This window comes from Primulina huaijiensis, chromosome 16 (assembly GCF_012295235.1).
Source record: "Primulina huaijiensis isolate GDHJ02 chromosome 16, ASM1229523v2, whole genome shotgun sequence".
Taxonomy (NCBI): Eukaryota; Viridiplantae; Streptophyta; class Magnoliopsida; order Lamiales; family Gesneriaceae; genus Primulina; species Primulina huaijiensis.
The window spans coordinates 15589937-15615006 of NC_133321.1; the positions used below are offsets into that span (position 1 = coordinate 15589937).

The following is a 25070-nucleotide window of genomic DNA, read 5'->3' on the forward strand; positions in this document are numbered from 1 at the left end:
AGTGGTGTTCGCGCTAAAAATTTGGAGACATTATCTTTATGGAGCCAAGTGAGAGATTTTTACTGATCACCAAAGTCTCAAATATTTGTTCACTCAAAAAGAACTAAATATGAGACAAAGACGGTGGATTGAACTCATGAAGGATTATGACTTGACGATAAGCTACCACCCAGGCAAAGCCAACAAGGTAGCAGATGCTTTAAGTAGAAAGGACACGAGTAAGGTGACCCTAGCATCACTTTCAGCACAACCATGTCTTCAAGAGACAATCAAGATAAGTCAAGATAGAGATTCCATTTTGGTGAAATTGAAAGAGCAATCCAAAGAAGGGAAATCACCAGATTTCGAGACGGATAACAATTAAATCTTGTGGATGAAAGGACGATTGTGCGTACCAGACATCGATAACCTTCGACAAGAAGTAATGTTCGAAGCACATAAGTCAAATTTTTCAGTCCATCCTAGCAGTACCAAGATGTACAGAGATTTGAAGAAAAATTTCTGGTGGAGTGGAATGAAGAAGGACATGGCAATGTTTGTTTCTAAATGTCACGTGTGCCAGCAAGTCAAGGCAGAACACCAGAGACCTGGTGGACTTCTTCAACTATTAGAAATCCCGGAATGGAAATGAGAACATATTTCCATGGATTTTGTAGTTGGTTTACCAAAGTCGAGACAAGGTCATGACGGAATATGGGTAATCGTAGATAGACTCACAAAATCTGCGCATTTTTTACCTGTCCGCATGAACTATAATTTGGACAAGCTAGCCACATTGTATATGAATGAGATCGTACGATTGCATGGAGTTCCAGCTAGCATACTTTCCGACAGAGATCCTAGATTTACGTCCCGTTTTTGGAAGAGCTTTCAACAAGCTATGGGGACTAAAGTTACGCTCAGTACAGCTTATCACCTTTAGACTTCAGTGGTAATTGGAGCGAACATTTGCCCTTAATCGAGTTCGCGTACAATAATAGTTACCACAGCAGCATTGAAATGGCACCATACGAAGCTCTGTATGGACGAAAGTGTCGATCACCACTGTATTGGGATGAAGTAAGGGAAAAAGCCATCGTTGGACTCGAACTAATCCAAGAAACAGTGGATAAAGTCGCTATGATCAAAGAGCGACTAAAAGCTGCACAAGATCGACAAAAAAGCTGGCCTGACCAGAAAAGACGACCTGTGGAATTTGAAGTTGGAGAGAAGGCATATGTGAAAGTGTCACCAATGAAGGGTGTAATCCGATTCAATAAAGCTGGGAAACTGAATCCCAGGTACGTCGGACCATTTGAGATTCTTGAAAAAGTGGGAACACTTGTTTACAGATTAGCACTTCCACCCGAAATGTCAAGAATCCACAATGTTTTTCACGTTTCACAGCTTAGAATATATATTTCCGATCCAAGTCATATTCTGGAAGCTGGACCACTTCTGATGGAAGGAAATCTAAATGAAGAACTGAAGTATGAAGAAATTCCGATTCGAATTGTGGATAACAAAGACCAAGTACTGAGGCGACGAACTATTTCATATGTCAAAGTACAATGGTCCAACCACACTGAAAGAGAAGCTACTTGAGAGTTAGAAGAAAAGATGCGAGATCAATACCCTTACCTCTTTGAGAATCAAGTGTAGCCAAGTTTCGAGGACGAAACTTCTCATAAGGAGGGAGGGATGTGAGAACCTGAAATTTCAGCAGAAGCTAACAATTCCAGTAGCACTCAATAATTCAGAAGATGGTATTTTTCTAGCAGACGGATTTCCAGGAGAAGCTATTATTTCATAAGCTGATATTTTCTAGCAGATTAGAATCCAGCAGATAGAATCCAGCAGCAGAAGAGCGAATTCCAGCAGACAGTTACTGATTCAGCTTAGACTTGTAATTGAAGCATTAACACGGAATAAAGGCTGTTAATGGCAGATTATGATCATTAATAGGGAGGCTAACAGTCAGATTTTGGCCTATAAATAACACCATCAAGTCTCTGATTTGGTGTTACACAAATCTTGAGAGTATTACTTAAATATTCTAGCTAAGAGAGTGCCTTGTTTGAGCTGTAAAATCCAGTAGCGAGAACAACAGATTTCCAGACTTCAACCGAAATTCTTTCAGCAAATTACCGTAAGTGGGCTTATGTATAAATATCTTGAAATCAGTTTGATAATATCTGTTTTAAAGCATATTTTATGTTGATTTCTGATATCTGATTTTGAAGCACTGAAACTCCCTAGTGAACTAACAGTAGGAATATATATTCTGAACATTTCTGAATTCTGATTCTGATTCTGGCCTCACCCCTTAGAGCAGAGAACATATAGGGGACTGATATCAGTTTAGTCATGAAATTCACTAACGTGCTCAGTGCTTACTAATTCTGATTTATGTTCTGAATCCTGTGATTTCTGAATTCTGATTCCTGTTCTTGACATAAGAGTTTTCTGTATATTATTGTATTTATGTTTCTGTAAAAATGGTGTTTGAAAATTGGGAGTTATTCCCGCCCCTTCTTACTGAGTGACAACCATATCACTCACCCACCAAACCCATATCAGATAAGAACGAGGAAGAAAAGTTAGAAGAAGAAGAGCAGATGCAATTCTGGGGCTGTTGAAGAAGATCGTTGTTTTTCAGTTCTAGTTTATATTGATTCCTCTGCACTTGTTAAGACATTGTTATATCTGGTTTTACATTTCCGCTGTAAAACATTATTATTTGAGTTGTATCAGACAATGAATATTCAGTATTATGAATAAAAGACTGGTTTCTGAAATTCTGTACTTCTGAGGCTTGTTGTTTTCGAATGTAAATTTGAGAACAACGCCGGTGTCGACCAACCCCCTTTTTGGGGCGTGACACTTACTTTTCAGAAATAAACATGCAACAGAATTATGCACTGAACAAATTATGAATTTAATGACTAACTGATATTAGTCTCATATATGTTCTCTCCTCTAAAAAGTGAAGCCATGAATCAAGAATCAGAAATGTTGAAAATATATATTCCTACAATTAGTTCACAAAGTTATAGTGCTTCAAAAATATATATTTTAAACACATATAATACATATATGATGGTCGGTTTTAAAACATATATCTCGATTCAAAATAGAAAATCCACTTACTTGATTGTTCTTGAATAAGAAAAACGTGTAAAAAGATTGACTCGAAAATCACTAGAAATTTGCTTGAATTCGAATGATGTTTCGACAAAATTTCGGCTTTGAAACCTTGAAAAATAGAAGCAAAATTTTCTCCTTCTTGCTGCTGCTATGGATCGGAAATTTGGAGTCTTTTGTGCTTCATAGTGTGTGATCTTCCTTAAGCTCAAACAACTATTTATAATCTACAAAGAGTTAAGTTGAAAGATACTCATTATAGCTCTCTTTAAATGTTATAATTCTCTTTTATATATATATATATATATATATATATGTATATGAGTTCTATTTGTGAGCTTACTATTATGACCTCTTGTTTTGCATTTTGATATAGTTGATAAGGTTATTTTAGTCATTGTCCATGTTAAGGTTAATAGGATTTAATTCATTTTAGTAGTTATCATTCAATTATATTTATGTTGGTAGAAATTGATGTCTTGTGCATTTATTTTTTAGTTCATGTGTTTATTATATTCTTTTGACCTTTAGTATTACCTTTGTATTCTTTTTTCACTTGTTTTATCATTCTTCTTCACTTTTTTTAAATTGTTTTCTCCATGCTTTTCTTTTTCTTCTTTGTGACATTCGTTTTTTGTTATTTTCAAATTTTTTTCCCTCTTTGTGGCATTTGTTTGTCGAAAGAGGTTTTGCATTCTATTATGATGATTGGAGTATTTTGTTTTCATTTTGTTTTTCATTTCATTTGTTCACATATATAATTTGTTTAACCTTTGTTGTTTCCCTAGAGCTAGCAATTGATGATACAAATAAATTGAAGTACTTTTATTGTGCTTGACATTCTTGATCCATTTTTATCTGAAGTCTCTTTATTGGTCAGGGCATTTTTTTTATCATTTGAGAAGAAAGGTAGAATATATATTTATATTAACTCAGTTTTTAGTTTTGTCCCAAAGATGATGTTAAATATGTAGAAATTCGCTCTATTATAGTTGATAATGTTCAAGTCATTCTAATTTTTTACCATCTCTTATTCTGTTATATTACAATCATGTGAATGAAAATCTTTCATGATAGCAAGTGATTCAGGTTTTTGGTAATGAGACTTAATAGTTATAGCAGTTGATTTACTGATTTGGCATATGATCTTTTTTTATCAATTGTTAGTGAATTTTTGGCTAAATTTGAGATTATTTTGAAAATAATTTTAGAAATCTTTTCCCCTTAAAATGGATGTTAGAAGAAGCAATCTCTATGTTTTGGTTACAGCCATTAATTGCTCGAAAGCTATAAGATGTAAAATTTTGTTTTATGAAGCATTTTTGCATGTAGAAATTTTTTAATGAAATTTAGATAAAAATATCCACCGAAAAATATGTATTCTGATATAAAATTAATTATCTAAATATGTAATTCTAAAAACCAAACATAAAAAAGTAAACAAAATCTATAAAGGGTTAAAAGTTAGCAAAATCAATTGAATTAAACTTGATAACAATTTTAGTGGTTTTATTTTAACAATAGTATTTAATTAATTAAGAGAATTTTTTTTATTATTGCTTATAATTTTGTGTGCTTCATTTAAGTACACTGTGGTTTGGGTCATAGTAAATCCATTACTTTATTAATTTATTTTTATTGTTTTTCTTTTATGAATGATATTTGGATCAAAAAAATATTTTCTGGTTTGACAAATTAAAGTTGTTATTATGTCATAATCACGTTGATTGAAAAGTTTGTCATGTGAACAAATGAATATATATGTTTATGGTCATCATGTTATTTTATCTATTGTGTTTTGATCTGGTTAGTTTGAGAAATACTCTTAAACATTATGTTACTCAAACGATTTTAGACAGTATTTAAATTTCATAATTATGGTTCGATCCTTTGTTAACCACGTGTAACGCACGTGCATTTTTCTAGTATATATATAAATATAGGTCCATGGAATTTTTAAACTGAATTTTCGGATACACACTTAATTTGTTTCTTGTATTTATCGGGACAACGTTGAATTTTTTTTTAAAATAAATATGTGAAGAATATAAAAGTGGGGAAAAGTTTTTCTACGGAATTTGTTATTGAAAGTGGTTAATTGGTCCACTTCATAATAGCTCCATAAAACTATCATCATATCCACCACTTATCATCATGGTTTCCTCCTAGCATTTCGCTTTATAACCAAGTAACCAACTATAATTTTACTTAAACTTAATTCAACTCATTTTCCCCCAACAATAGATATATATACGAGTTCATCGAAAATAATACTACATCATAAACATTAAAATTTACTATTTATGAGTTAATCGAGAACTTAATTCCCTTGTATAATAGCGACGGTTTTGTCATTACTTAATATATGAATGATACATTAATATATGTAGATAAAATAATAATGTATTACTCTGATTATTTGTAAAACTTAAGTCAAGCGTTGAATGAAATAAATATATATAATAATTTAATACATTATCATTCACACCAAACAATTTATTGTAAATGAAAAGTTTTTCTACGAACATATTCACATAAAATAAAGATTATATATATATATATGGTGAGTTGCCATTGATTGTTTTTCACGTGCATTGGTTGGACAATCATGTGATTTAATTCAGCTTTTGTGATTTGTATCCACAATTGAGGAAAATATAATCTACAATAACTTTATGTTAAATTCGCCATATGAAATTCTAATTTTGCCCTTGTTTCCCCACCAAGGCCAAGGGAAAACTGACAACGGCGCCAACATGTTTGATTCTTGTATATATATATGCTAAGAATTTGGGGGCATTTTCGGGTTACTGATGGTTAAAAAAGAACGCTCACGTTAGCTCATGATGAAACGCAAGATGGCATGTCTACTTCGTGCGGTACTATCATGCGCCTAGTTGCTCTTTCGCTTTTCTGTCACACCCCTCAATTTCTTCACCCTTTCCTTCCTTCAACTTTTTTAGTAAAAAAAATAAAATCTTAAGAATTTTCTGAAAATATTAATAAAAAAACACCGTACGTAGAATTTTAAATCCAATTGTACATAAGAAAACCATTTGACTAACTTTTATCTTAAAAAATCCATTAGAATTTTCTTTTAAAATAATCTCGGTCATTTAATGCAGTTATTATTGAATTGTATTATATGTTGCACGGAAAAAAAAATGCAATTATAATCGTTAAGTTTATTGTTAAAGTAGAATGCAATTCTTATGTTTACATCATTTGAAAAAGATATGGTACGATTATGAGTATGTATATTCAACATAGAGAGATCAAATTTAGGTAGATTTGTCGGTGCTCGCCATGTAAAATAAGTGAGTTGGATTGGGAATTTTACGACCCGTATCAGCCCATCAAATTACACATAATATTGAGTAAGTCCATCGAATATACTCGTTCCGCTGTCTAAAAGGGTGGGTTGAATTTGGTTGGTAATTTCCCAACTTTCATGCCTAATGACTGATTGCCGGAAGCCCTGCTAGCTCATTATGATATGTGAAATTCAACATACTACGTGATTTTTCATATAACAAATACATCATATTTGGCTGAAATACTTCAATTCAAACAAAGCCTAAAGGTGTAGAGACTCCAACCTGCATTATGAAAGTCCGAAATCTTATGGTGTGACTATTCAATCAATATGAATATGGTATGACTGTCTTTTAATAAGAAATTTCAAGCTATCTTTCATGTTACTATATCAATTGTGTATTTAAAGGTGAATATTAGATAATAAATGTGAGATAAACTGAAAAATTAATGAATATTAAATGTATTGATAAATGTTCATATTTAGATACATAATTATAATAGTACCGTAGGCACCGTTTGGTGTAAGATATAACATTGATTGATTATTTATTTTTGTTTTGTCAAATCTTTGACTCAATTTCTACAAAAGATTAATATTATGTATCTTTATTTTATTCAAATATATTGGTTTATCATCTTTATATTATATTATATATCATTTACTATGCTATAATCAAGTGATGCCCAAAGTTAGCATCACATCTCAATTCCAACTATGGTTTCATTATATTACAACTAAAATCTCTTTTTTTTCCGATCCAGTCACGGGCCCGTTTACAATCTAGTGGCGCACCTGAGCCGATCCGCTTGCTAGCATTAAGACCCCATCCAGTTCTATTTTCACTAGATTGATTATTTTAAATAAAATCGGTCAACCCCAAATTTATTTTATTTGCTTCAACAGTTATTTAATAAACAAATTGAAAATTAAAAATATATATGTATATTATATTTAATTTTTCCACCAATGAAGTCACATACACAGTTGTACGCCTTCTGTCTTTTCCCACACTCACTCTCGACACATGCACAAAATCTAAACAAATCAAGCGTGTCTACGTTACACAGCGTGTATGTATGTAAATATATACAAGGAATTGTCATATATGTAGATAATAGGAATATATTTGCTTAAAAATAAATTATATATATAGATGCCTGTGATATGGTCTGCTGTGTTTGATATGTGCATTTACTTCAACTGAGCAAGAAAGTTTGTAGAGATTGGAGTGAGTGATGAATGGAAAACCATTGAAGTTGATTTGTTCAACAGTATTTCAGTCTGTGCACAGTTTCCGCCTCCTGCCGCTGCCACTGTTTCTTCCAGGGACTGCAACAATGAATTCTTTCCTCTGAAGGTTTCTTATTCCTTTTTTTCCATGGCCATAAATAAATAATAGAGTTAATTTTGTAGTTTTTTTTTGGGGGTGATCAATGGATTTAATGGCGTGTTAATGGCAGGGATCGTTCTCTTTCATTGTTTTGGGAGTGGAGAGGATGAATACCAGAACCAGGAGCAGTTTGCAGCCTATGAAGGCTCCTCTGAAGCATGAAAAAGTAATGGGAATCTGATTTTCTTTTTTAATCAGTTTGTGTGGATTAGAGATTGTGAAGTTGTGATGTGGTGGAATTTAATGCAAAATGTTCGAGAAGATGAAAAATGGCGTCTTTATTTTCAATAAATTAAGCTTCTCTGGTAATCATCCTTGATGGGTTTTGGATCAAATTGGGGAATAAGAAGGAAAAAGACTATCTTTTGATTTTTTGAATTTTTTGGTCTGTCAATTGTTGAATTTATTTTGTGTGATTATCATTCTTAGAAAAAAGATTTTCACTTTTCTTCTTATCCATGTGTTTTTTCCTGTTGATATTTCTTTTTTCTCCTTTTTCTTTTACATATAAGTGCCTCTTAGTGCAAGGAACTTTATCTTTTTCTATATGTGTAATTCCTTTCTTGTGGATGCTGATTCTTGCCTTATCTTTGTGGCAACTTAAAGGAAAAAGTGGAAATGAACAATAGTCGTTCCATGGATCTCAAGAAACAGATTACAAGTCGACGTGGCTCGATTCGAGCAAGGAAGATGGCATTGCAACAAGACGTGGGATTTAATTGATCACTTCTATTGTTTATACTTTATAACATCTGCACCGATATTTTTTATTCATTGTACTTATTATGATGATGCACTATATAGGTGGATAAGCTAAAGAAGAAGTTGAGACACGAGGAAAATGTCCATAGAGCATTGGAGAGAGCGTTTACCAGACCGTTGGGAGCTCTCCCTCGTCTCCCGCCTTATCTTCCGCCCAATGTTAGTCACAAGCTCGTGAATTTGTTTATCTTATGTGTTTCCAATGTGTTCGGTAACGGAAAACTCTAGCTATTCGTATCCGCTGATGGGTTAGGTAGCAGTGCATTATGTTATACAGGACTGAGAAGATTGATTCAAATTGATATACATTGTGATGTAAATGAATTCGATCGTGAGCAAAATTACTTCGGTGGTTCTTTGAGTCTGCATATGTAACACAATAGTCAAACCATTTGGGCTTGTACCTGATTTAAAAATTTTGAATTGCATCTTTGCTATAAGCTATAATACAGTAACAATGCCTGATTCTACAGAATTTTATTGAACTTGATATCGTTATTCAATCAGTGTAAATGAGAATGTAATGCTGAATTCATGTGTTTAGACACTTGAGCTTCTGGCTGAAGTGGCAGTCTTGGAGGAGGAAGTTGTTCGGCTCGAAGAGAAAGTGGTGCATTTCCGTCAAGGGCTATATCAAGAAGCGGTCTACATTTCTTCCTCCAGGAAGAACACGAACAATTCCGCTGATTTATGCAACCCTGGTCAGGGTAAAGATTTAAAACCGAAGCAATCAAGGTCATCACTCCAAACTGAAGCAAATTCTACAGCATCTGTTTGGATGAATTTGTATTCACTTTCAGGTAATGCCACTGTCTTCTTCTTTTTGTTTTTAAGAATTACAATGTTATCTTGGTTTGAAAAAAAAAAAACTTAATTAAGCATGTGATCAGATGAAAAAAGGGGAAAAGAAAACTACTCGAGCACCAATATCTCAAAGATTAAACAACAAACACCGAGCATAAAAGAGCAAGGAGCTGGAACTCCGGTAAAACGGCTTCTCACTGAGCGCAGATCAACCGAAAAGTGTTTAGAGCCTCAAAAGGTATGGATGCATGATTTAATAATTTCTTTGAGCAATTTCCATTTTCCCGGTATATAATTAAGTGGTTGACACAATCCTTTTTGTTAATTCACCAGTTGGAGAGCCAAATAGTTGATCGCCGGAGTTCAGAAGAGGGAAATCATTTAAGTCCAGAGGAGATATCAATGGTTGACGAGTGTCCAAACAAAATTTCCGAAAGCATTCTGAAATGCTTGATGAACATTTTCTTGAGAATGAGCTCAAATAAGGGTAGGAGTACTACCGAAACGCTTTCTTGTGCTGAAAGCTTCGCATATGTCGAGTACAAGGATCCTTATAGTGTATGTTCAAAATTTGAGAAGAGGGACATTGGTTCATACAAGAATTTATCGGCTGTCGACTCTTACTCTATCAATCCAAACCAAACAAAAATTTCGGTATTCCTCGTCCAAAGACTAAAGTAAGCCACTTTATGATTAGCTTAAATTTCTCTCAGTTATGTTATATAATATGGATGCTTATGCATATCTCCTTCTTGTATAGGCTTCTACTTCAGAAACTTGCAGCAGTCAACTTGAATGGTCTATCGCATCAAGGAAAGCTCGCTTTCTGGATTAACGTCTACAATTCGTGCATGATGAATGTATGACACAATAATCCCTCCAGTTACCAGCCATTTTAGTCTCCTCCCAAAATCTATAGTTTATTGTGCATTGATGAATAATCCATTGCTGCAGGCATTTATTGAGTATGGCATCCCAGAAAGTCCTGAAATGGTCGTTGCCCTGATGCATAAGGTAACATTAATTTAGTCCTTTTTTCTCTATCCATTTAATGCTTGCTATATGTATAACATGGTCTGAAGTACACCTTTGATAATGCATTATTATCAGGCAACGGTGACCGCTGGTGGGCACGTTCTAAACGCAATAACTATTGAACATTTCATATTGAGACTGCCTTATCATTCGAAATTTGTAAGATTTATCGAACTTTTGGCCATCTACCGAGTCCTGGAATTTGGTTTGTTGTAATCCAATTTGTTTTTTTTTCACCCCAGACTTTGTCGAAAGGTGCAAAACACGATGAGATGACAACGCGTTGCAAGTTTGGCTTAGAGTTATCCGAACCATTGGTAACATTTGCTCTATCTTGCGGAAGCTGGTCATCCCCTGCAGTAAGTTATTATACTCTCAAGATTTACTAAATCCAACAGTCTTTAATGAAAACTCACTTATCAGTTATCATCGAATTGTTCGAAGGAATTGTCGGATATTTGATCCCGACATTGAAACACGACTTATATCAATCTCCTGGGCCTCATTAGATTCAGCAATATAATCACTTCTGATAGATCACCATTTTTTGTATGGAAGGATTGCTTAATTTATAAATGAATTATTTCCCATTTAAGAAAAAGAGAGAAAAAAACTCACTTACCGGACTATTTTCGTGTTTGAAGGTTCGAGTGTACACGGCCTCTCAAGTTGAAAACGAGCTCCAAACAGCTAAAAGAGAGTACTTACAAGCAGCAATTGGTATTTCAACTGCGAAAAAAGTAATAGGAATACCGAAGCTGCTCGATTGGTATCTCCTAGACTTTGCCAAGGATATCGAGTCCTTGCTCGACTGGATATGCCTCCAACTGCCGAGCGAACTAGGAAAAGAAGCGATGAAATGTGTCGAGTTGGGTAAAGGCGAGTCGTTATGGCAGTCGTTTCGAATAATACCTTATGATTTTAGCTTTAGATACCTTCTGCACATATGATTGAACAAGGTTAGCTTGGTTTTGGTATTCTCACAATTTCAGCAATTTTGGAGTTCGATTTTCATGTATACAAGTTATAGGTTTATAGTGAAAAGTGTATTAATAATTTGGTTCTTGTAAATAAATTTAATAAATTTTACTCTTGTCACGAATGTTTCGTTTCGAAGATATCATGAAAAAAATAAAAAAAAATCCATTATATATTTTATAAAATGTTTATAATTATAATTAATGCTTAGAAATGATGTAAATATTGTATACCGTTTACATAGGTACACTTAGAGGTGGTCGGTACGGTATATCGTATCGAAATTTCGGATACCGTTTACCGTATCGAATATATCGGTATGAGAAAAATGATATCGTTACCTTACCGAGTTTTCGGCATACCGAAAAGTCGGTACGGTATCGGTAAAATACAGTTATACCAAAATTATATATAAAAAAATTCATTCTCTTGTAATTTCAAGGCCAATGATTACCTATACTAAACAAATCTCTCAAGACAGTCAAAGAGACCAGGAAAGATATATACAAAACAAAGCCATAAAGACAATAAATACCAACCGCAACATGTGTCTGGAGATCCAATACGTCATTTAACACCAATAAACTTCAACCGCAACATGTGCGACTTCTTCATCCGCTATCTTTGCAACAATGTCTGAGGTACTGTGATTTCTGAAGCCTGTCAGCTTTTCAACAAGTTGAGGCTCAGCATCGAGTCCTCTAGCTAGCTGTAAGGTTAAGTTATAGATATAAGACTTCTCAACAGTTTAAATTCTCAACTATGAGTCGAGTTGCTTCACTAAACTTTGATTTGGATTCCAACATGATAAGTCCAAACAGAAGTTAAATTCTTTATTTTGATACGGTATTGATATATATCGTTTTATACTAAAAATATATATTTTGTAATATATATATATTATTTCGGTATTTCGGTATATACCGAAAATTTCAAATTTCATATCGTTACCATACCGAAAATTTCGGTATCTGTACCATACCGTACCGAAAATTTCGGTATACCACAAATTTCGATAAATTCAATATTTTTCGGTACGGTAACCTCGTTATACCGAAAATTCGGTATTTTTTTCCACCCCTAGGTACACTTGGTGTGCCATGTGAAAGTTGTTTCCCACATAACTATCAAATACAATTTGTAATTAAGGAGGTCTCTTGTGAGACGATCTCGGATATCTTTATTTGTGACATAAGTCAACTTTATCTCAAAAAATTTACCATTGAAACCGTCTAACGAGAGTTTTTGTGTTTGTAATTAATATTTGCTTGTTTGTTCAAAATTTGACATATATCACATATTAATATATACCAACTCTCGTGTGTACATGTTGCGTGTATATCAAGTCGGTTTTTTTTATAAGTATTGTTAATAAATTGAAAATAAAATTTAAAATTTTATGATTTTTTAAAAAAATTTCTACATAAATTAAATTTTCATGCAGAAAAAAAAATAAAAATCAGAGTATATACCACCAGATTCTACAATATACCAAATCATTTTCTTGTCTTTATAATTATTCAATTATTATATATGGTATAGAAGATATATAAGTACACATCTTATAACTTAGTTTTTATAAAATTTTCTAAAATAAATTTCACGATGGATACCCTTTTAAGATCAGTGACACATTTGTCTCGCAATTTAATAAAATAAAGAATCAATTTAACATAAAATTGGATATGAGTTCGACAAGCTCAAGAGAGTTTGTCTTAAAATCCAACATCGTTTATAATTTATACAAACTTAAACTAATTTGATGATCACATTCTTCACATTATATTTACTTATTCAATTTTGTAGGATTCGATTTTGGTATCGGAAGAATTTAATATTTTCCATATGAAAAATTATATTTTTGGTCGTAAAACTTAGCTTTGCATATTTTTCATTAATTTACGATCTTAGTCCGCTAACTTGTATTTTTTTATTTTAATCATTTTGACACCGAAAAATGTTGACTTGACGATAGAAATTGAAAAAAATACAAGTTAGTGTAGTAAGATGATAAATTTGACTGATAACATATAGAGTAGGTCTCTTGTGAGACGGTCTCACAAATCTTTATCTGTGAGACGGGTCAATCCTATCGATATTCACAATAAAAAATAACACTCTTAATATAAAAAGTAATATTTTTTCATGGATGATCCAAATAAGAGATCCGTATCACAAAATACGACCAGTGAAACCGTCTCACACAAGTTTTTGCCTAACATATATGATCAAAAAAAAAACATACAAACTTTTAGATATGAAACCTAAAACAATATAATCCGTAGAAGTAACATGGTCATAATTAAGTTTACATTTAAAACCTTATTAATTGTTCAAACATATAGTACAAGATAACGTAGTGGTCCTAACGTTTGTCCTCTTCTAAAGGCATGACTTATCATACATCAACTCCATCTAAGCAAAGAACAAATCCTTCTTTCGCCAAACTAGGAGAGTCCCCTTCACCACTCCACAAAAGCCTAAGCCGTCGGAGTACCATTCAAGAAAACATCATGCATGTCACCTCAACCATATGCCCTTGTTTCAACTTGGATCTTGATTCTCAAATCAAGATTCATGATTTAAAGTTATATCAACCCACTAGTTTTTACGAATTCGCGTTTGTAACTCTCGCCTTTTTTTTATCACTCGAGACACAGAACGGTGCTTAAAAAGATTATAATTAGGTGGAAGTCTATCTCGCTTCGATTCGATAGCACTTCAAATTTTGATCCACCTAGGGGATGTGACGACAATACTACTTAGAGTGATCTAATTCAGAGAGCTATTAATTTAGCAAGCGCAGCCACAAAGTACACACAAGTACTTCGGATCTTAAATGTAAAGAAGTAATCTACATTTTATTTTTTGAAGAATGAATTTTTTCGGGATTTTTTTTAGCGAAATTGGGTCCAGATTTATCCAGAGAATGATCCTAATTGGGCCTATGTATCTCTTTTTGCAAAATAAGAATATTGCTCAAGAAATTTCTAGCTTCTTGCTACTCTTACAACCATAATAAAATAATGAACTTAATTGGGCTTATTTTCTTAAGCCCAAAGTAGTAAAACTATCACACCGATCAATGGGCCAAGTTTTCCTATCCATCCGCGAGCCATGGGACAGTAATTTGATACATGTTTTTTAAAAAATAAAATAAAAAATTGATGGAGTAGTAATCCTATTAGAACATGGAATAGAAGGATTTCACAACTCTAATTGAAAGTTCTTTTATATACCATTGTGTTGTATCTAAGATCATGATTCACCAGGTTCTGTCAAACAAACTATGATTTTGGTAATCGATAATTAAATAATTTTTTCAATATCGATATACTCGCAAAAGACTAGATTGGTTCGAGTTAAAAATTCTAAAGAGTGTGATATCACGGCTAGTTACACCTATCGAGCATCGCCTAAATAATTGGTGTAGTAGTTTACCCGAAGATTCCAATAAAACTAAAGAATTGAAATTAAGCCTCTAGTGTAACTTGATATGATTAGGTGTCCAAATTCATATTACTGATTATGCATTACTATTTAGTAGGCAAGTTAACCAGAGATGCATCGATTTGGAAATAGACAAGAAAGATAGATAGAGATTATGTTCAATAAAATAAAATAAAAAAAATTACAACTCTAAACATGTATGTGACTATGCAGTTGAGAAATGCTTAAAAGATTTAATATGTAAGGTGTATCTTCTTTTCGGGAGTTCATCACATAAGAACTTCAAAGTTAAGTTTGCTTAATTCGGGGTAATTCTGGGATTGGTGGACCTCAAGATAAGTTTTCTAAGGTACGTATGAGTGAGGACATAAACATGCTAAAAAGACCCGTCTTGATACAGTGGAGACAGTCGTCGAATCTGGAGCGTTACAGTAAGAGTGGTAGTGCATGTTCTAGAACAACATGTTTTAACAATTGAGACAGTGATTGTTGATAAATGTTGGACATACACAATTGAATTAGGTGAATTCATGAAATTAGTGTAAAATTCCTCAAACACTATTCCTAATTCCCATACATATTGTCCCCTTGAAATGGGGTGTCGGGTGGCTGTCCATGTTTTTTAACTGTCTTCGAAAGCTTCTTTGTCGATTTGAGGACGGCACTACGAAGCATCCTAGGAGAGTTTTCATTTATTTATTGTTTTGATAAAATAGTTGTCGTATATTCCTAATCTAGATCTTTTCAAAAATATAAATATTAAAAAAAATTTTATATATTAATTGTTCAAACCTCTAGATACTCGTTCTCGTGTAAAAAACACTCGGTTTGAGCTCTCTGGCCTCAAATGTTCTACAATTTCTGCTTCTTGAATTTTTGGATCACATCGCTGACCTATCAATACTTTTGTTTGAAACACAAAAACTCATATGAGACGGTTTTACTGGTCAATATTGTGAGACTATCTTAAAATTTACTCGACCCGACCCGACCCATAAAAATTTTATTTTTAATTATAAATATGGATCGGATTACTCCGATTATTCATTAATATTTTATCATATAAAGGCGAAAAGAATTGAGCAAAAAAGTCGGATTTCAAACACGAGGTCATCCCTCGTGGAAGTATCATATGAAATCATTTAAAACATGAAAGTTACGAGTCTAGCTGAATGTATTCAAAAGCAGGCATGATTTCAATACAAGCTAGACAACCCTACTAAAATGTATTTTGGAACACCAACTATTGAAAAATAAAACGTGTATTTAGCTGAAATTAAAGAACAATAATTGGACTTTAAAACAATTGATTCCAGATCAAATTGACTTTTTAATCGAATTATATATATCGATTAAGTCATTTACAATAGTTCGTGTATTTATTTATCAATTTGTCCATAATTCATCCACTTTTGGTACTTTCGAGACACAACCAAATTTTATTTGAAATCCAGAAAAATTTATGTAAGATTATTTCACATATCAAATTTATGAGACAGATTCTCGACCTGTCCCATGAAAATATTATTTTTTTTATATCTGCGGTGTTATTTTTTTTTTGCAAATATATCATTTTATGTTAGTTATTTCATGAAGAAATATTGTATAATGATATATGATTATTTGAGTAAAAATTATTAATTTTTATGTCAAAAATATTATTTTTCATGTTACGTGTGAACCGAGACGACCTCTCCTAGATATAGACTTTTTAGACTCTGACACGAGAAACCAACTTCAAAAAATCAATGAAGGCGAATCACTTATGGCTTGTAGGCATATAACTTATATATCTATCATTGATTATTTATAATTGAGACGAGTTTTCAAGTATTGCAAAACCATTGCTCATTGTCGTACGGACAGAGGACAGTATCTGATATCGGACTAGGCGACACATGATTATATTAAACTCGTAATTCAATGAATCTGATTAAATTGATTTAATCACACAATTAGATTCCAAATAAGTCTGTCTGTTTGTCCTAATGTGTCATTCTACCTATAATCACGACAAAATCACCTGTTTGTTTGTTTCTGCAAAAGGTTGCGTATTTTTAGCAAATGTTTCTCACATTTAGGTTGAATTTAATATAAAATTCTAAAATTTGATAGACTGAATTCTTCACAAAAAAAAATTTAAAAGTTAATGGAAGTTTTTTTAGTTACATAGATAAAATCATGAATTATTTAATTGCGTTGAATTGATATTTATTTGAATGTTTTTTTTAAAAAAACTCTTATGAGATCGTTTTGAGTAAATTTTATCAAACGAATGTCGACCTGACATGATCTATGAAAAATATTCTTTTTATTTCGAAAATATTACTCTAACACTTAAGAGGCCGAAAAAAAAAATACATGAACCACGTCAAGTCTACTCTAAATGACATGAATTAGATATGTCGTACCAGATATTTCGTCGCGCGCATTTACGTATAGAGAATATATGTGATAACTGATTCAAAATATATATATTTTAGTGATATTGTTGTAGTGCCTTGTATGGTTTAGTGATAACATAAATTATATCACATAAAATTATATAAAATTCAGCTAGAAAAAATAATAAATAAAATTTAATTTATTTATAATCCATAATAAGCACATGCGGAGAACAGTTTGAAATACTCCGATACCCCACCAACCATACACAAGGCACTTTCCAAGAACCAAACCAACAAAAAAAAAACCCACCCACAGAGAATTTCATGTATATATATATATATATACTTGTGTTCACTCTGTATTCACCCACTAGTTCGCCGCCCTCTGCAACAATTTCTTCAAATCCCTGGTGATTTACACGATGGACATATTTAACAGGTGTTCGCCAACCAGTTCTTCTTCCTCCGATTCGTGCTCCGATTTGACGAACGAGAGGATCAAAGGACCGTGGAGTGCCGAGGAAGACAGGATCCTGACTGGATTGGTGGAGAGCTATGGAGCTCGAAATTGGTCTCTGATAAGTAAGTACATAAAGGGTCGGTCCGGAAAGTCTTGCCGCCTGCGATGGTGCAACCAGCTCAGCCCAAATGTGGAGCACAGTCCCTTCTCCCCGGCGGAGGACGAACTCATCTTAACGGCTCACGAGAAGTACGGGAACCGGTGGGCTACGATCGCGAGGCTGCTCCCTGGACGCACGGATAATGCTGTTAAAAACCACTGGAATTCCACTCTGAGAAGGAGACATCAGCAACAGCAGATACAGAAACAGTGTGTGGGGGAACGGAGAAATACTGAGAAAAATGTGAGCTGCGGGAGCGGTGAACATTTTGATGAGTACGATCCGATGACGGCGTTGACGTTGGCGCCGCCGGGGATGAGCGGCTGCGGCGGGATGCCGGAGAGCATGCATCCGGAGTTCTGGGATGGGATGAGGAATGTGATAGCGAGGGAAGTGAGGCAGTACGTAACTTCGTCGTTTCCAGAGAGCTCTGGCGTGGGTTTTCCTTTCTAATTAATTGTTAAATCATGATTAGTTAGTTAATTAATTTGTTCGTTTAGTGGTTAATCACTATTGTACGGCTGATTAATTTCCTCAATCTGGTAAAATATAATAAATTATTTCATCTTTATGTTATATATATTGATGATTGAACAAATTTATTACTTTCTATAACTGTGAAATCTATTTTTATTTTTATTTTTTAAAAAATGAAGTTTCAGATAAAAAGGAGGAGACCAATATTTATAATATTAAAAGTGAGAAAAATTCCAAGGTTTGTCAAAAGAAATTTAACAACTATTTTTGTTTTTTGAAAGGAAACTTAACAACCATTTAATATATTATGTAGTTGAAATCTCATCTTTCCAAATGTTTTAAGAGAAAATAATTAATGTAATTCTTTTAAGTTTTGGTTTTTTTTTTTATCTATATCGTCAAAGTTGAATTTTAATTTGTTAACTTTGTGTTTTTAGTCCTATTTTGACACACATAAAAAAAATTCTAACGTTGCTTCAACATTTTTCGGTGAAATATCGATATTCCGATGAAATAACTAAAAATCAATATAAAAACACACAAAACTCAACCTAAAAAGAATTAAGGCAAAAACTTGTGTGAGACGGTCTCACGGGTCGTATTTGTGAGACGGATCTCTTATTTGGGTCATCCATGAAAAAGTAATACTTTTTATGCTAAAAGTATTACTTTTTATTGTGAATATGGGTACATGAGACCTACTCAAGAATTAAAACGCGGAGAGTAGGCAAGAGAACTTGCACAAATTTATAAGATCTCGATAATGACTATAGTTGGCAGAACCGACCAGCCCCCATCAAATGGGGTTGGTTGGGAAAACATCTAACTCAATCCAAACCGTCTCAAATTGCAGGTTAGACGGGCGAACCAACCAAAAAAATAAAACAGCATCAACTATATAAATATTTAATAATTAATTTACTACATTTAACCAATTGTTCCAACAATTTATATAATCACCATTAATAAATTTAAAATTAAAATTGAATCATAAACCATTATAACATTGAAATTTTCATTTTTCTCTCACATATTTCCTTTTTTTTTTAGTAAGTTTCAAAACGGTCGCCATATGAAATTGTTTTAATATATATTATCTCCGTTATCTATATATAAAAAACATAAACATACTAGTAGGTTTTTTGTGAGACAGTATTATGGAACGAGTCAATCCTACTCACATTCACAATAATAAGTAATATTTTTGACACTACAAGTAATATTTTTTAATGGATGTCCAAATAGGAGAGCTGTCTCACAAAATTGATTCGTTATACTCTCTCAAAAATGTGTGTAAACATAAAAGTTAGTTAAAATTTAAACATTAATGCATAGTTTGGTATACATGATAGGATAAACATGTGATATATATTATAATGATAAGTTAATGATAAATAAGATGTATGATATTATATTTAATGTTTGGTATGATTTTAATAAGAGTGATTAAATTTATATATTATATTGTAATGACAAAATTAACATTATCATAATAAATTTTATAATTTCAAAGTTGTTGCTTGAGTTAATAATTATATGTTCATAATAAATTTTATAATTTCAAAATCTGCGTTACAATTTAAATATAATTTTAAAAAATTTATTTGACAATTTAAATATCATTTTATTTTTATAAATTGATGGCAAAAAAGAAAGAAAAATCAAAAAAATAATTATGTAATTTATTAAATTTAGAACTACATGTGAAACTTATAAAACAAACGAATACTCAAAAAATTTGAAACACAATAAATTAATATTTGTTATTTTCTAAAAAACCAAAATTACTACAGGTTACAAATTAAAAATCCAACGTGTTCCAAACCGGGTTTCCATATCAAACGATAGGGTTTATGATTTTTATATATTGAGGGCAATTAAGTCATTTGTGGTGTTTTTATCATTAAATTAAAATTATCACATATCATAAAAAGGATATTTTATCCTTATATAAAATTATTCATCACGAACCCATGATATTATTATCATGAGCTTTCTAAAAAGGTACCAAACCTGAGAAAATGAGGATTATTTATCAACTCTTCTCTTATCCAGTATACCAAACTATACCTAATAAACCAATATATCAACTCAATAAATAGATAACTTGATAATTTATAAATAAAATTAATTTTTTAATAATTACTAAAAATTGGCGATAAAGTGGGAAAATCAATTGTTTAATAATTAATAAAAATTTAATTTTAATAAATATGGTCGATTTTTTTTTTTTTTTTAATTTTTGTAATGATTGGAAACCAGAGCTAACCGAAGTTTACTCTTTGGTCAATATGTATGATTCGTGGTATATGTCAAGTGGGGATGAATGTTCCTACTCCGCTTCCTCGTGAATTTACAAACTTAACAAATTCATTATTCTTCATCTTCATATCCTAAACGTGCCACCGACGAGTCTTTTCACTGTACGTTTCGTACAAAATTATGACATTTCTGTGGGCAAACTAAAAAGACGTAACTACTAGATTTTCCTATATATGATGTTACAAATTTTATTTTGTTAATAAAAAACAAAAAATAATTCAAAAACCTAAAAATGCAGCTGATATAATTAGTTTATTATGTGCTGGCCTAACACGTATGTTCTCTATAATAATCTTTGGCAAATTTTTCAAAGGAATTTAAATATTTAAATAAAATAACAAATCCAAAATTCTTTTGTCAATAAATTTATTTTGTTAGAAAATTTTCAGAGTTTCCTAAATTTGTGCCATGACTTGATAAATTGTTTTGTCATTACATCATGCATCTTCGACATAACCCCGGAATTCAAACATGTTTAACTTATCATTGTCAATATAGTATAAGAGTAGGTTAGTACTCTATACCTATACATATGTGTATATATTACCATAATTTGTAGTGTATTCCAAAAAAAAAAAAAAAGACGTACTACATTGACGAGAGCGAACGTGATATCAACAAATCGATTGACATAAGAATCGTAACAATATTTTTGACAACATTATAAAAAACACATACAAAACCAGGGGCGGAGCCACATGCTTGTGTACCCGAGCTAATTTTTTTTTAAAAAAAAATTATATGTAAATTTTGTATAATTTTGGAATAATATGATATTAGTCCGGTTAGATCAATTTAAAATATTAAAAAAATTTAGAGTTTAAAATTTTAGTCCGGACAAAGCTATATTTCTGACTCCGCCACTGGAAAGTGAGTGTTTGGGTGTAATTGGGATTTATGGAATCGGTGCAGCGGCAAAACTACCCTCGCCAGAGAAATTTGCAGAGATGATCAAATCAGGAGTAAGCCTTTTATCTTAATATATCTTATTTCAAGTGGGATCATGGAAAAGATTTAGATTTGATAGAGAGAAGAAACATGAATGTTGATTCTGATTCTGTATCTTCCAGGTTATTTCAATAACAGGGTCTTTTTTCTAACCGTATCTCAATCTCCAAATGTGGAGGAATTGAGAAGAAATATATGCTCTGATATCAGGATTCAACATTATGGGCTACGGTGAAATGTTTTCCCAAGCAAAAGCACAGCTTGATGTTGAAAATCCTGTGCAATCACTCGTAGTTCTTCATGATGTTTGGTCCCAAGCAGTTCTCGAACAATTGATCATCAAGAGTCCTTGTTGCAAATTCCTTGTAGTTTCGCGTTCTAGATTGCCTCCATCTATTGTCCAGTGTTCCTATGAATTAGAGTTGTTGCGTGAAAATGAGGCCATTTCCTTGTTTTGTTACTCCGCTTTTGGACAAACTTCCATACCTCTCAGTGTTGACAAACAATTAGTTAAGCAGGTAACGGAAGAACACTTGAATTGACATGTGTTTTGTTTCTTTGTTAGACATTCTTTGACAACCACTCGATTTTCTTTAGATTGTGGATGGATGTAAAAGGCTTCCACTTGCACTTAAGGTGATTGGAGCTTCATTAAATGGTCAATCCGAGATGTTTTGTGATACTCACAGGAAATTTAGGGTCCGCTTCCAGTAAGTGTCACTAGTCCAGACGCAGATTTTGAAATTACCCTGAGCCTGAAATCACAAATAATATCGTTAGAAGGGGGCCAGGAGGGTGTCCTGACGTAGCCCATCCGACGCTCAAGTCAGAGACTGAGGATATATGGGGGGAGCAGCTAAGGGTGCTGCTGAAAACAATATAGTGAATCCTCAACTGAACGCTCAAACCTGGTATTTATAGGAGAATACTCACGGGAAATTTAGGGTCCGATTCCGGCGAGTGTCACTAGTCCAGACGCAGGTTTTGAAATTGTCCTGAGCCTGAAATCAAGAATAAGACCGTTAGAAAGGGGCCATGAGGGTGTCCTGGCGTAGCCCCTCCGACGCTCAAGTCAGAGACTGAGGATATATGAGGAGAGCAGCTAAGGGTGCTGCTGAAAACAATATATTGAATCCTCAACTGAACGCTCAAACCTGGTATTTATAGGAGAATACCTGAGCCCTTGGTGGACCTATCTTCCATTTGGGCTGGGGATGGGCCAGGGGTAGTGGGACCATCCATGGGGTATCATTTTGGATTAGTGCAAGAAACCGGTTATCACGAAGCCTACCTTTTTGTGAATCCCATGAAGTCCAACTACTCGATAGGATGAAAATAAGTATTGATTATCTTCCAGGGAAGGAGAGGGAGTGTTTCCTCGATTTGGGTGCTTTTCCGGAAGACAAGAAAATTCCACTCGACATTCTTGTTAATATGTGGGTGGAACTACACGATATTGAGGAAGACGAGGCTTTTGTCATTTTAGTTGAGCTTTCTTACAAAAATCTCTTGTCGCTCGTGAAAGATTCAAGGTTATCCTCCTCAAAATTTAATAATAAATTTTTGTAATCTTAAAGTTATTTTGTGAAGTTGTATTTTATGTAGTTATTGTAGGGCTGGAGATAAGTATAGCAGTTACTACGAGATTTCAGTCTATCAGCATGATGTTTTGAGGGATCTTGCTATACATTTAGGCAATCTTGATCATGTAAATAAAAGAAAAAGATTGCTTATGCCAAGAAGGGAAGCTGGCCTCTCCCATTCTCATTGACGAGCCGTTCAATGCTCGTGTTATTTCTGCACATACAGGTAACACAGGCATTGTAACCTTCGAGAATCATTCATATCCAAAAGGAATAGCGAAGTACTAATACTGAATGTCCGGTTGTACGTGAAATGAGAGAGATGGACTGGTCAAGGATCCAGTGTCCAAATGCTGAAGTGCTGGTACTAAATTTTTCATCAAATGAGTACTACTTCCTACCACCGTTTCTTGAAAACATGCCCAGACTCAGGGCACTTATACTGATAAACTGCAGCACATCAACGGCAATTTTTCACAATACATCAGGTTTTAGCAGCTTAACTAACTTGAGAAGCCTATGGATTGAAAAGATATTGTTCTCGGACCCTATATTACCTGACACCACCGTACCCCTCAAAAACTTGAAAAAGATTTCACTAATTCTGTGCGATGTATGCAATGCCTTCGATCGTTCTACAGTTGAGCTCCCTCATCTCTTCCCAAATCTTTCAGAACTTGCAATGGATCACTGTATCAACTTGCTCCAGTTACCCTCGAGCATATGTAGAATGCACACACTCAAGAGCCTAAGTATCACCAATTGTGACAGTCTTCAAGAACTTCCATTTGATTTGGGTGGACTAAAGTTCCTACAAATTTTGAGACTTCATGCTTGCCCGAATTTGAGGAGGCTTCCTTGAGGAGCCGGAAACTTGGTTTCTTTGAATTATCTCGACATTTCACAATGTGTGAACATGGAAGGGCTCCCAGAGGAAATGGGTGGTTGTACAAGTATGGAGGAGGGTGTCCAATTCTATACTATATTATTAAGAAAGAGACCTTTAGAATAACTAAATTTTGGTGTCATGGTCTGTTTTACTAATTATATAAATTAATAAAGTGTTAAAAAATTAATGTAAGTCATAAGTAGTTTAGCGGATAAAGCATTTGTTTCTTAGTCATGAGATTGTAAGTTCAATTCTTACTTGAGTTTTTTTTATTATTTTTTTTCTATTTATTTTTTTAGTTCATATATCAAAATTACAGTGTAGTCACTCACTATTTCTTATAATTATATTTTGATCCTCATTTAAATATAAAACAAATAAATTATAAAAAATATAGTCCAAGCACGTAACGCGTGCGTCGGTGTATTAGTATGAATAATTTACCAGCGTCCTTGGCAGGATTGCAATCTCTACGCCGCGTTATATATGTGATGAAGATGTTTCTTGGCTGAAAGAAATGAACAAGATTGTAGTGGACCTAACTGTTCATGTTCCTGAAGAGTGTTTTACTCTGGACTGGCTCATAGAGTAACCATTCAGTACGTTCATAGGTCCTGTGTTAAGAGAAAAAAAATAAGAACGAGAAATGGGATATAAAATATAAATTAAGATGAAATAAAATTAATAATTCGTTTTTAGACTAAGCTTACCGTCTCGCTATACCCATGAAACGGGTCGACTTGACTCATATCTACTATGAAATAACATTTTTAATATAAAAATAATATTTTTTATCAGCTGGGTCGGATTGAAGATTTATTTCACAATATTGATTAGTGAGAGTTTTTGTTTAGTTCTTAACATTTTTTTTTGTATATTTCTATAATGTGATTAAAAAAGTTAATACATTTTTTGTGACTTTTTTAATAATTGAGACTAGCATGATCAATTTATCAAATATAAATACAATCAATTAAACGATA

General features: G+C 33.0%; 2 protein-coding genes and 1 pseudogene across 2 annotated transcripts; all 3 read left to right on the top strand.

Moving 5' to 3' along the window:
- The first annotated feature begins 7466 nt into the window (after positions 1-7466).
- LOC140962054 (uncharacterized) lies at positions 7467-11531 on the top strand. The gene is made up of 12 exons (XM_073420903.1): positions 7467-7799; positions 7903-7998; positions 8439-8540; positions 8637-8753; positions 9139-9394; positions 9485-9636; positions 9732-10075; positions 10159-10258; positions 10353-10412; positions 10509-10592; positions 10676-10792; positions 11078-11531. The coding sequence occupies exons 2-12, from the start codon at positions 7939-7941 to the stop codon at positions 11381-11383; spliced, it is 1698 nt and encodes a 565-aa protein (XP_073277004.1). The 5' UTR covers positions 7467-7799; positions 7903-7938; the 3' UTR covers positions 11384-11531.
- A 6069-nt stretch (positions 11532-17600) lies between these two features.
- Positions 17601-18431, top strand: LOC140962008 (transcription factor MYB73-like). The gene has a single exon (XM_073420851.1). The coding sequence runs from the start codon at positions 17671-17673 to the stop codon at positions 18319-18321; it is 651 nt and encodes a 216-aa protein (XP_073276952.1). The 5' UTR covers positions 17601-17670; the 3' UTR covers positions 18322-18431.
- A 714-nt stretch (positions 18432-19145) lies between these two features.
- Positions 19146-24210, top strand: LOC140961069 (probable disease resistance protein At4g33300; annotated as a pseudogene).
- The last annotated feature ends 860 nt before the right edge of the window (positions 24211-25070 follow it).

What these genes read in the sequence shown, in the direction of transcription:
- LOC140962054 (XM_073420903.1), top strand. Translation starts at nt 7,939, where the DNA reads ATGAATACCAGAACCAGGAGCAGTTTGCAGCCTATGAAGGCTCCTCTG. An exon ending in CTCCTCTGAAGCATGAAAAA is followed by an intron (nt 7,999 to 8,438) that starts GTAATGGGAATC and finishes GGCAACTTAAAG; the next exon opens with GAAAAAGTGGAAATGAACAA. An exon ending in ACAATTCGTGCATGATGAAT is followed by an intron (nt 10,259 to 10,352) that starts GTATGACACAAT and finishes CCATTGCTGCAG; the next exon opens with GCATTTATTGAGTATGGCAT.
- LOC140962008 (XM_073420851.1), top strand. Translation starts at nt 17,671, where the DNA reads ATGGACATATTTAACAGGTGTTCGCCAACCAGTTCTTCTTCCTCCGAT.